This window comes from Centropristis striata, chromosome 16 (assembly GCF_030273125.1).
Source record: "Centropristis striata isolate RG_2023a ecotype Rhode Island chromosome 16, C.striata_1.0, whole genome shotgun sequence".
In the NCBI taxonomy this organism is placed as follows: domain Eukaryota; kingdom Metazoa; phylum Chordata; class Actinopteri; order Perciformes; family Serranidae; genus Centropristis; species Centropristis striata.
This window is the reverse complement of record NC_081532.1, coordinates 661597-675339: the sequence shown is the minus strand read 5'-3', so window position 1 is coordinate 675339 and position 13743 is coordinate 661597. Positions and strand designations below refer to the sequence as shown.

General features: G+C 36.2%; 1 protein-coding gene across 2 annotated transcripts in view; it reads left to right on the top strand.

Moving 5' to 3' along the window:
- The window catches only part of LOC131987733 (brain-enriched guanylate kinase-associated protein), a 66687-nt gene that overhangs the window by 19811 nt on the left and 33133 nt on the right, over positions 1-13743 (top strand). Inside the window, exons 2-3 of one of the 2 annotated variants that reach the window (XM_059352597.1) lie at positions 7940-8149; positions 12361-12522. In XM_059352597.1, coding sequence (XP_059208580.1) covers positions 8079-8149; positions 12361-12522 — 233 coding nt within the window. In that variant the 5' untranslated portion in view covers positions 7940-8078. The remainder of the gene's footprint in view (positions 1-7939; positions 8150-12360; positions 12523-13743) is intronic. The other variant, XM_059352598.1, reaches the window with a different exon arrangement.

Here is a 13743-nt window from a genome sequence, read left to right as displayed (position 1 = left end):
GAAAAGGGGGAACATAGGACCCTTTTTTGGAAAAAACAGGGAACATAGGACCCTTTTTGGTAAAAACTGGGAACATAGGACCCTTTTTGGGGAAAAGGAGGAACATAGGATCCTATTTGGGAAAAACAGGGAACATAGGACCTTTTTTGCGAAAAACAGGTAACATAGGACCTTTTTGGGGAAAAACAGGGAACATAGGACCCTTTTTGGGAAAAATGGGGAACATAGGACCTTTTTGGGGAAAAACAGGGAACATAGGACCCTTTTTGGGAAAAATGGGGAACATAGGACCCTTTTTGGGAAAAATGGGGAACATAGGACCCTTTTTGGGAAAAACGGTGAACATAGGACCCTTTTTGGGAAAACCGGGGAACATAGGACCTTTTTAGGGGGAAAATGGGGAACATAGGACCCTTTTTAGGAAAAACCGGGGAACATAGGACCCTTTTTAGGAAAAAGGGGGAACGTAGGACCTTTTTGGGGAAAACAGGGAACATAGGACCCTTTTTGGAGAACATAGGACCCTTTTTGGGAAAAAGGGGGAACATAGGACCCTTTTTTGGAAAAACAGGGAACACGGGACCTATTTTGCGAAAAAAATGGAACATAGGACCCTTTTTGGGAAAAATGACATAGGACCCTTTTTCAGACCCTTTTTCATAAAAAGGGGAACATAGGGATGACCCGTCATATCTACCCTGATCACAAGCACAAAAGTCTTCAATGACAATTTTCGATGATTTCACACAACGTCAAATAAAAAGTGATACTTGAGGCGTTTCTATAAGAAGTTATAGTTTTTAGTTTCAAGGCCAACTAGTCCTTCCTCCTCCCCTTCAGGTTGGGTCTCTTTTGATATGCAGATGGGACCTAAAGCAGAGATAAACAGAGGGGATCTCCTCAGTGTCACTTCCTGTCTCGGGGCATCCGACTGTTGACGAGTCGTCCTGGTTGCTCTGGTGATGAATCCTCAGAGCTTCAGTGTTTCTGGCCGCTGGTGGTGTATCGGCACCAGAGACTGCTGTATTTCTGGAGTCTTGCATCAGAACAAACACACAACTTCAAGTGAAAACTCAGTTTGTGTGGTGGATCGTACCGAGGGACAGAAGAGTAGAAAATGATGCTAATTATCACCATCGCTGCTCTTCTTTGGTCCCTTTTGGCTTTAAGGCTGTTTGAGTTTTGTCACGATGCATTTGAGGAATGTTTCTGGTTTATTGCAACAAAGTCGAAACATTATGGATAATTGGATAATATGGATACTTTTGTGTCTTTTTTTTAGTAATTTTGTGTCTTTTTTTTGTCATTTTTTTTCTTTTTTTAAGTAATTTCGTTTTTTTTCTGTCATTTTGTGTCTTTTTTGGTTATTTTGTGTCTTTTTTGGGTCATTTTGTGTCTTTTTTTTTTATATTTTTGTGTCTTTTTTGGTAATTATGTGTCTTTTTGGGGCCATTTTTTAAAAGTAATTTAGTCATTTTGTGTCTTTTTTGGTAATTTCTGTGTATTTTTGGTAATTCCGTGTCTTTTTTGGTAATTTTGTGTCTTTTTTTTGTAATTTTGTGTCTTTTTTGGTAACTCTGTGTATTTTTTTGGTCATTTGTTTCTTTTTTTAAGTAATTCCGTTTTTTCTGTCTTTTTGTGTGTTTTGGGGGTCATTTTGTGTCTTTTTCTTAAATAATGTTGTGTCTTTCTTGGTCGTTCTATGTATTTTTTTGGTCATTCCGTGTTTTTTTGAGTAATTTTGTTTTTTTCTGTCATTTTGTGTCTTTTTTTGTTTTTGTAGCTTTATTAATCATTCTTTACTGTGAGCTCTGTTGTCTCTTGGACTTGTGTGCAGTAATGTCACCTCGTCCCAGATCTCAGCCGTTCCTTTAGTTGGAACAATGTCACCTCAACCATTAGAGCTGATGGACAGAACAACAGAAACATCTCCTGGAACAGGAAGCTTCAGTGTTTCCAGCAGACGGCTGGTTGTGTCTGTGTGAGTCTGTCTCTTCATAGCAGACTTCAGGAGGGACGCCACAGCGGCCATTAAAGTTTTATGTCCTCATTTGGTGAGTGTGAACAGTGTGAACAGTGTGAACAGTGTGAACAGTGTGAACAGTGTATCTGGGCTCTAGCTCGCCACCTCCCTCAGCTCATTACTACTGAATCAACCTGCAGCACCACAAGGTTCCCCATCGGAGATCCAAGATGGATGCTGGCTGCTTGTGACCTTTACTACGTTTCCCATTAAGGTTTTTTTTTTCTTCTAAATTAAACTAGACTCACTTGCTGTTGGAGCTGTGAAAGAGGAAAAGTATCAAGCAGAGTGGGAGGTGCACTGTAAAAAAGGTGTGTTAGCTAAAAACCAGATCAAACAGTAAAACACTAAATCTTGCTGCATGGACAGATAATTTACCTTGAGATTTATTAAATTGAGGCTCCGTTAACATGATGACGGTCTGAACAGAAGATGCAAAAATGGCGTCTCGTCTTTACTTTTTATTCACTTCCCTTTAATTACTTTTTTTGGTAATTTTGTGTCTTTTTAAAATAATTCTGTGTCTTTTTCTGTCATTTTCTGTCTTTTTTAAAATAATTTTGTGTCTTTTTCGCTAATTCTGTGTCTTTTTCTGTCATTTTCTGTCTTTTTTAAAATAATTTTGTGTCTTTTTCGCTAATTCTGTGTCTTTTTTTTGGTCATTCTGTTTCTTCTTTAAGTAATTTAGATTTTTTTCTGTCATTTTGTGTCTTTTTTTTGGTCATTCTGTTTCTTCTTTAAGTAATTTAGATTTTTTTCTGTCATTTTGTGTCTTTTTTGGTCATTTTGTGTCTGTTTTAAGTAGTTTAGTGTTTTTACAGTCATTTGTAATTTTTTTTTTGTAATTTTTCTGTCTTTTTTGGTCATTTGTGTCTTTTTTTTGTAATCTTGTGTCTTTTTTGGTCATTTTGATACTGCCTCCCAGGTAATTTGAGTTTGAGACCCCTGGTCTAAACGAAAGGCACTTCACACACACACACATATATATATATATATATATATATATATATATATATATATATATATATATATATATATATATATATATATATATATATATATATATATATATATATATATATATAATATTTTGTTGTTTTTACCCGCTAGCGTCCTCGTGTAAACGAGGCCTCAGATTATTAAATCTAGAAATGAGCATGTTGAACACTTAAAATAAGAAATTAACTCAATGAACAGCAAGATCATTTCCCTCAGATTGAGTGTTTTTATCTGTTTTTTAGACACACCTTATTTTTTACAGTGTGGAGGCTGTGTGAAGTAGGGTACCGTCTGGTTGAACTCCCTGCAGCGAGCGCTGTCTCATCATGATGACAAGTTGTAGCACGGGGAAAGTTTTTCAGGTAAACAGAGTTTACTCGTGTTCCCATGAACACAACACACTCCTCTTTACTCTCATGAGAGATTGATTTACATATCTGGAGCTGTTTGGAGTTTCTCTGGCGGTGAAGGAGCAGCAGGAAGTTCCTCCCAGGATTTAGATCTGTTTCTGAGTGAGGATAGTGTTTACCTTTCACAGCAACACCTGAGGCTCCTGATGTGCTGTTTGTCCCCCCGAGGCTGCTGTTAGATACTGTACTCTGTATGCACTACACTGTAAAACATGTCTGTAGGAATTACAGTAAAACTCTGAATATTATAATATAAAAATTGCATGAGAAATAGGGCAAAATAAAAAATAGCATATCACCGTAGTAGACACTTTTAATTACCGTAAATCAAAGAATATAATAAAAACTGTAGGAAACACACAGTTTTGCTGTAAAAATATAACATTTCCATGTAAAATTAATGGAGAAATACCATGATGGTACAATGACACAATTACCCTAAAAATAACGGGAATATTCAGTCTAAATTACAGTTTTTGCTGATATTTACATTTAAATCTACAGTAGCAATTAAAGTAAAAACTGTCAAATTGCATCAGATATAGGGCGTAAAATAAAAAATTGCATATCACCATAGTAGACACTTTTAATTACCATAAATCAAGGCTAGTACAAAACTTTTTAAAACACACAGTTTTACTGTAAAATAATTTAAAAATTCATGTAAAATTAATGGAGAAATACCATGATGGTACAATAACACAATTACCCTAAAAATAACGGAATTTCTCAGTCTAAATTACAGTTTTTGCTGATATTCACATATACATTTACAGTAGAAAACCCACTCACTGTATTTTTTACGGTAAAGTTCTGGCAACCACAGCTGCCGGTATTTTACCGTAAATTGAACAGACATAAAATTAAAGATTTAATATTACCCTGGTAGATGCTTTTAATTACCGTAAATCAAGGAATAGTACAAAACTTTTCAACTGTAGAAAACACAGTTTCTTTCATGTTAAATTAATAGACAAATATTATATTTTCACGAGGACACAATTACCCTAAAAATAACGGGAATATTCAGTCTAAATTACAGTTTTTGCTGATATTTCCATTTAAATTTACAGTAGGAAACCCACTCACTGTAATTTTTACGGTGAAGTTCTGGCGACCATAGCTGCCGGTATTTTACCGTAAATTGAACAGACATTTTTTACAGTGTACAGTCCTCGGTATGCTGAAGGTGTGTGTTCAGGTTTGAGCGTCTAAAGAACCACAGTAACTCTCCAATCAGCAACTCTTCCTGCTGCCTCTCTCTCTGTGACTCTCAGATAAGAAACTGCAGCGTATTAACAGAGCTGCCATTGTTTCCTGAGCCGGTGTTGAAGGGAGATTAAAAATAATAAGTGGTGCCGCCGTTAGAAATGACGGCAGGCGACAAAACATTTATTCCAGTTTGTTGTTGAACTCTGCAGGAAACTGATAAAACTTCTCTATTGATGCGTTTATGCTGACTCGGCTCTTAAGGACGAGACGTAATGATGTTTTAGAGGCAAATATATATCCACTTATTGAAATATTTGCACTCCAGGTAAATTATATTCTGGTCCTAGACCAGGGGTCTCAAACTGGCGGCCCGCGGGCCAATTGTGGCCCTCGTGATGATATTTTGTGGCCCCCACCTTGATTTGAAAGTTTAATGTGAGTTTATATGAATGGCACTTTACTGTGTTGTGTGTGGTAGGTCCCTTTAATTACTGTTTTTTTTGGTCATTTTGTGTCTTTTTTAAATAATTTCGTATCTTTTTTTAGTAATTTTGTGTCTTTTTTTTTGGTCATTGTGTGTCTTTAGAAACGAACTGGAGCTTTGTTTCACTTGAATATCGAGCGCAAAAAAACAGGCAACTACTACCTGACCATTTATTATGATTATTATGATTATTATTATTATTATTTGCCGTGTTGTTTGTTAACTATATTTTGTATGCTGGCGTATACAGTCTGGCCTTAGTTTTATCCTCTTTAACTCTATGGAGGCTATTTTTTTGTCCATTTTTTAATCCTTTTCATGTCTTTTCGTGTCGTGTAAGCCATTTTGTGTAATTTTTTGGGTCATTTTGTGTCTTTTATTTAGTAATTTTGTGTCTTTTTGTGTCTTTTTTTTGGTCATTTTGTGGCTTTTTTAGTCCAACATAAAATGTGATTTTGAATCTTTTTTTTACTTTCAAAACACACATATCATGTATAGCCAAAACAGGATTTTTTTTTACAGTAAAAAAAAAATACATTACTCTACTGTAAAATACTCTGGCACCGAGTTTGTAGCAAAAATATACTGTAATATATTTACAAGCATCACTGTAATTTGATTTATCTTTTGTAAAAATCCTTTTTCTCATTGTTAAATGTACTAAACACCATATCTCTAACAGAAATATACTGTAATATTTAATGGTAAAATCTTTAATTTATGCAGCATTTATAAAGTATTTTCTTGTCAATTATATGGCAGAACAGCGTTTCTTTTGATGGAAAAACATTTTATTTATATGGTAAAATATGGAATAAAATTACAATCTTAAACGTGAAATCAACAGTGTTAATATCATTTTACCGTAATATTTTTTTAAAGTTGCACCGTATTTATTACGGTAAAGTTCTGGTAACCACAGCTGCTGGTTTTTACCATAAAAACAACAGTTATTTTTTACAGTGTACTACAGTAGTCCAGTATTGGCTGCTTCAACATGATCGAGGGATCTTTAATTGTTTTGCTTTTAATAGATCTTCTATTTTCAGCTGCAATGATTTGACATTTTATGATTTGTAGCGTTGCATTGATTCCTGATGGGCTTTGATGTCAACAAGACCAAATTAAATGCAGCTGCAAAGAGAAAATCAACAACTGTGAAGGTTTATTGTGGTGTTGGCAGGTTATTAAGTTCTCACAGTGCAGCAGAAATGGAAACACACACATTCATCATAAAACTGATTTATTGAGGGAAATCCTCCGTGGTCAGCTGGTCAATAATTCAGTTTCCATCAGGAGCTGCAGTCTGTGGGGGGTTTCATTCATTGTTTCACAAAAGAGAGAGAAGTAAATGATGAAATCTGAGCCTCAGGTGACGGAAATATTCATCTTTTTGCCTTCAGTGGTGCAGTTTTCTTTAACCCTTTGATGCTCAACATGGTCTAAAATGACCCGACGGAGTTTTTATGTTCTATATCTTTACAGTAAATTATTTTCATCATTCAGTTTTCCAGGTTTTACTCAATCAGTTTGTTTTTGATCATCATACATCCTAATATTATGTTTTCCTTTATTCATTTTTAATAAAATCCCTTTTTGTGTCACTACTCTTCTAATGCACAACATGGGTCAAAAATGACCCATATCCATTTTTTAGCTAAGTAGCTTTCTATGCTATCTACTTAGCTAACTTCTTGGCTAGGTAGTTAGCTAACCCTTTTAACAATTAACAATAAACAATAATGAGCATTTATTAGTAAGATTTTATCAGAATGCAGAAGTGCAAATGAGAAGCTGGACACCACAAATATCTCAGGAGATTTGAAATTGAAGGAAAACTGGCTAAGTAGCTTGCTAAGCTATCTACTTAGCTAACTTCTTGGCTAAGTAGTTAGCTTAGCAAGCTACTTAGCCAAGTAGTTAGCTATCTAATAATACTAAAACATTTTTTTCTTCATAAAGTATGAGAGGCAAAATGGAAATAATGATCTTTTGTTATCAAAAACAAGATATTTAAAGAATACTTGGAATATTCAATCATAAAATAAGTTGATATCAAAAGATAGAGCACAGAAACACACAGCAGCATTAAATAACATAATATAATTATCAAATAAAGTTTTTAAATAACATGGGAATGAATGAGGATAATTTTTGACCATGTTGTCCATCAAAGAGTTATTAGCAGTGTAACTGGTGTTGTTTATATTTCAGGACTGCTCTGCAAAAACTGAAATCTAAGTCAGATGAAATATCTCAGATCAAGGGGATATCGGCTTATTTTTTGTTATTTTAGACTGTTTCACTTGTTTGATATAAAGATTTCACGGATTTTGCCATATTTCAAGAATTTTAAGAAAGATATTCTACATACAGAAAAAAAATCGTTGTATCAAGAAAAGTTTTACTGGTTTTGGAAAGTCTTGACGAGACACATTTTCTTCTTTCATTGACAGATAATTTTGCTATTTTCAAGCAGAATACACCTCATTTTTGTACTTTTTTCCCTTGTTTTTAAGAGCTGACTTTTTGCAGTGTGTGCTCATGTTGTGGATGAGAATGATGGAAATGTATATTTATCTCTGAGTAGGAGAGTTGTGCTGGAGGTGCAGTGATTGAAAGTCTTGCATGCTGCTGAAGTTTGTTTACTGGACTTGTCTAATTGATCCCCCAGCTGTGCTCCGTCATAGCAAACCGGCTCCTTTTTCTGAATGCAACTCCAAATCTGTGTTTTTCTCCGGAGTCAACAGAACTAAATGTGCTGCTAAATCTGTGCGACTTCAAAGCTGTTTTTCTCTGCTCTCTTGCCAGGGTCATCACAGATAGCCAGCTCCTATCTGCCTCCCCAGGCAACACTTAGAGCTCACACTGTCGCTTTGTGCTTAGAGTTCAGGCTCCAACATTCAGCCGGCCAGCAGCAGCAGAGGAACAGCAACTCTATGAGAAAAATATGAAAAAGATATATATTGGCAAAACTGCCCTCAAAACACAGAGAAATGGTTGCAAACATCAGAAAAGAAGGTAAGATGAGTCAGTCTGGGGAGTGTTTTTAAACTCAACACATCATTATTATGAGCCATTTGTTCATTTTGACTAATGGAAAAGATTCTCATTGAACATTAAAAAGCCATTAAAAACATAATGTTCATCTATTCCTTCCCATTATTCATCTTCATATCTCTTGTCATGTATCAGCAGACATCTGCATCAAAGTTAACGCAGCGCTGCACGACAGCGTTTCTATTTATTTATTTATTTATTTGCACCATAGGAAAGGACAATTACAAAAAACAGAAATGAAACAAGAATAGGAAGAGCAGGAGAGGTTAAAAAAACATATATGGGCTTATAAAAAGCTCCTCCCCAAGAAATATACAAACATTAATCAACAACAATGAGAGAAAGCAACAACAAATAACAAAAAAGAAAGCAATACAATCAAATACAATTTTGTCTTATAATTATGACTTTTTATCTCATGATTTGACTTTTTACTTCATAATTAGGGCCACGGGGCAAAGCCCCGAGCACTACTGTTATACTGTGGATTTTTTCTTCTTCCTCTTCCGAACGCAATTTCGTCCCGCTATAATAAACAAATTATATTTCAAAATATGCGGTTTGATCGGGATCAGTGTGCTATTACTTTTCTCTACGGAATACGAATTTTTCGCGACATAAGTCGCGAAAAACTGCCCAAAATTTCGCATTGAAATGAATGGGACGGCCAGAAAAAAATTAAGCGAAAAAGAACAATAATTGGAGATTTTTAAACGTCTACTTCTCCGGCATAATTTCACCTAGAGACTCCATTTAAACTTTAAACAGTAGACACAAGTATTGTGTATCGGTGTATTAATCCACGTTTCGATAGGTCATATAGTTTTTAATCAATCCCTGTTCAATGACCATGATCATTTTTGGAGAAATCCTGAGATTATAATGGGTGTGTATTGCACGGAATGTTCGTGTCACAGTGTGTGATGTCATCACCAGAGTGTAGAGGGAGAGAAGAAACTGTCAAAAAATAAATTTGAAAACTGCGCTCCAGGCCGCAAATTCCACTCTACAGAAATAATTTATACATAGAAACGTAGGAAAATTAGTCTTCTCCCTCACAATCCTCTGGTAAAGCTGTCAGAGTTATAGTTTGGGCGTAGGACGCACAGATGATCCACCAACACCACCAACAGCCTCATTGGCTCCCATATTAAAAACGCAGGAAGATTTCTGAAAAAGGGAGATGTAACAGTTTTTTTAGATCGCTCTAACAAAGCTATTTTTTCATTTTTCTTTAAAAAAAAACATATGTAGACGTTCAGGAAGAACTCAGGACGCTCAAAGTGAAGTCGGATCAATGATAGGTATTATGGTTTTGACAAAAATGCTTTCTGTTCGAGGCCAGAAATTCCAGTCTGTCCACCTCTGGCTGCTGTCACTGTTCCAGAACATTCAGGTGGCAGTTAATTCTGTTGATTGCTCTGCTCTGATTCCTTTGATCTTTGATGTGATTACAGTTACAGATACACACACACTCCTCCAGATACACATGCTTCAAACACACGCACACACATTTTGAGGTTAAAGGTCATAGGTTGCTGTATAAATAAATACTTGTAAAGGAATGCTTGTTGTAGGTGTGCTCCTTGTATATTATATAGTATCATAACATTACTAGTATTAATTGTTATAAATCTCTGAAGAATATCATCATAGTGTACACACACTGGCAGTAGTGGCCCTTCACTATTTACCCAGAGGACATTTTCTAGTTCTGTTGATTGCTCTGCTCTGGTTGGTCGACCGCAAAGCCTATAAGTATAGGTAACTTTATGTGATTTTAGTTACACACACACACACACACACACATGAAATATCCATCCGTAATCAATCAAAAAGCTGTTTTACGGCGTATTTTCCACTTACTATGGGCTACATGTCAGATTTAAGTTATTGGAGCTGTTTCAGCTTGTCCAACTTTTAAATTGTTAGTAACAAATAAAGTCTTCAGGCTCATTAGTGGAGATCTTGAAGCAGACATTAAATCGAGTCCGTTGCCCGCCCTTCTATGGACAGAACACAGTCTTCTCCTCCTCTACTGCTCCCATCTTCCTGATGGAGCTGTGGATCGAGGAGGACTTGTAGTTCCTCTCATGGCTCCTGCTGGTTGGCAGCACTGAGACATCCAACCTCTCCACGAGCCAAATATCCATCAGGCTGGCAGGATGCTAAATCCCCCCAAAACCCTGCTCCCCATCTCAGCCTTCATCATCCCCATCAGTCCCCTCAGTCGCTGGGTCTTCATCCCCACACTGCAAAAAAGGTCTAAAAACCAGATAAATCAGTAAATCTGAGGGAAATGATCTTGCTGCATGGACAGATAATTTACCTTGACAAGATTTATTAAATTAAGATTATTAAATCTAGAAATAAGCATGTTGAACACTTAAAATAAGAAATGAACTCTTAAAACAAGATAAATTAAAGACTTTAGAGAGGGCGTGGCCTGAGACTTTAGAGAGGGCGTGGCCTGAGACTTTAGAGGGCGTGGCCTGAGACTTTAGAGAGGGCGTGGCCTGAGACTTTAGAGAGGGCGTGGCCTGAGACATTAGAGAGGGCGTGGCCTGAGATTTTAGAGAGGGCGTGGCCTGAGACTTTAGAGAGGGCGTGGCCTGAGACATTAGAGAGGGCGTGGCCTGAGACTTTAGAGAGGGCGTGGCCTGAGACTTTAGAGAGGGCGTGGCCTGAGATTTTAGAGAGGGCGTGGCCTGAGACTTTAGAGAGGGCGTGGCCTGAGACTTTAGAGAGGGCGTGGCCTGAGAATTTCCCGGTGGACACTTTCCCCCTAATCGAAATACGGCTATTATTTAATAGTTTTCCCCTCAAGAGTTTAGTTAGTTTTCCCCTTATCTTAGATTAGAATTTATATATTTCGTTTTTAGTGTAGATAGATTCGTTGTTTTTCCTCCTTCGGGTGTTTCATAGCTCTTTTCTTTCACTCTGTGAAGAAACTTTTAAGTTCACCTGCTCTGCATCTGAGTCCTGGCTTGAACCCGGCCTGACAAAAACTGTATTTTTTACAGTGAAGTTCTGGAAACCACAGCTGCCGGTATTTTACTGTAAATTAAACAGATTTTTTTTTTACAGTGCATAGCGCAGTGGTCCATTCTGTATCTCCTTCTATGAATCATGAGTCTGGGGGCAGAGAATCCTTCCCTATTCTTTCAGAGATGGTTAGTTAGGAAGCGCTGGGAGCTCTGCTTCCTTCCTGTGAATGGAAATGATTAGTATTCCTCCTCCATCCATCTCCTGCTGGACCTCTCTCACTGCAAACTGAATTACTCTCCAGCTACTCCATCCTTCCCTCTCACACAAACACATCCACATCCTGCAAAAAGGTCTAAAACCAGATCAAACAGTAAATCTGAGGGAAATGATCTTGCTGCATGGACAGATAATTTACCTTGACAAGATTTATTAAATTAAGATTATTAAATCTAGAAATAAGCATGTTGAACACTTAAAATAGGAAATTAACTCTTAAAACAAGATGAATGATAATAAGTAATAATTTTTCTGTTTTTCTGAGTATTTTTTCCTGTTTTTCTGACTAATTTTTTTCTGTTTCTCAGATAAATTTTTTTCTGCTTTTATGACATTTTTTTCTGTTTTTCAGACTATTTTTTCTGTTTTTCTGACAATTTTTTTTCTTTTTCTGTCTCTTTTTTCTGCTTTTCTGACTAATTTTTCCAGTTTTTCTGAAATGTTTTTTCTGTTTTTCAGACTTTTTTTTTCTTGTTTTCCTGACAATTTTTTTTTCCTGTTTTGTCTGACTTTTTTCTGTTTTTTATTAAATCTAGAAAAAAGCATGTTGACCACTTAAAATAAGAAATCAACCCTTAAAACAAGATAAATTATTTAACACCAAAAAGAGACACCAAAACACATAAAATCACCACACAAAAATAAGACACAAAAAGACAAAAAAAAAAGTTAAAAAAATAAATAAATCAGCTTTAATTTATCTGGTTTTAAGAGTTCAACATGCTTATTTCTAGATTTAATAATCTTAATGTAATAAATCTTGTCAAGGTAAATTATCTGTCCATGCAGCAAGATCATTTCCCTCAGATTTACTGTTTGATCTGGTTTTTAGACAAACCTTTTTCTGCAGTCTGTTTCCTCTCTAACTAACTGATAACTTGTGTCTCCTCCTGTTTTTCCTCCTTCAGCTCTTTCCACGACCACAAAGACGACCTGCGGAAGCGTCTCTCCTACATGACGCACAAACTGGAGATGGTGGAGACGGAGTTCGACTCCACCAGGCAATACCTGGAGACGGAGCTCCGCCGAGCCCAGGAGGAGCTGGAGAAGTTCACCGAGAAGCTACGCAGGTAGCTCCCAGTGTGTGTCTGTGTGTGTCTGTGTGTGTGTGTGTGTGTGTGTGTGTGTGTGTGTGTGTGTGTGTCTCTTTATGTATGCATGGAGCATGGTTTCAGCAGCAGGAAACCCCTGAAGTTGTGTTGTGTCAGGAGGAAATGAGGTGATGGATGAGGAGAGTTTTCTCTGACTGGAACACGATAATAAAGGCTGCTGCTCATTTGCAGCCCAGGGCCCATTCACACAGTGTTATTAAGATAAAACTTAAGGAAGTTGATTAAAATCTCTTTCCAGTCGGAGTTAAATGTTAAAACGATCTTTGCATTTAAAACGTTAAAACATTAAAACCAGGTGCTGGAAAGACTGCACTGATGTGGTTTCTCTACCACTGGTATTGTTTCCTGGTTTGCTTAAAATCCACAAGTCTGATGTCTAAAATCTTTTAATGCATCTCATAACAATGTTTTTCACCATTTTTTTTCTTAAGAATTGTTGTTTGTCTTAGGAACTTCTTAGTTTTCTCACTTAGGACATTCTGAGATTTTTAAGTTCAGATCATTTGATCATTAATTAAGTCTTATCTAAGACAATAACTGCCTGTGTGATTTACTAAGAGAACATTTTAGTGTAATCTAGGAATAAACCAGAATAACTAGAATTAGAAAGAATTTGTTGGTTTTTGACTCTTTTTCATTCTGCCTGTATATTACACTTCAAAAATCTTTACCATGACGTGTTGGTATCATTTATTTCAGCACAACCTCATATAGGGATATGACATTTTGACTTACAGGATCAATATTTTGAACACAAAAATTAGCAACATACAAACACAAAAAAAATACAAAAAAAACACAAAAAACACACCGAAATATCCCAAAAACACACATAAAAACACAAAAAATAAAAAACACACCAAAAAATACAAAAAAACACACCAAAAAACAAAAAAAAAACACACAAAAATCACACAATAAATATTAAGCACAAAATATTGCATTAAATTGCTGAATGTAAACTGCAACATTTGAAAAACCTCAGCAAAACCTTCAGTAAAATCATGTTTCACTTCGTCAAGATGGTTTTTACCTTTTCTGAAATAGAGTTGATGCATTAAATGTGACATGTAAACTTGTGTAAAAGCCAAAACTGTAGAGTTGAGCTGCAGCAGGAAACATGCTGCTGATGTTTCTACCTGGTGACATCATGACCAGCTCTGTTTGTTCTCCATCAGT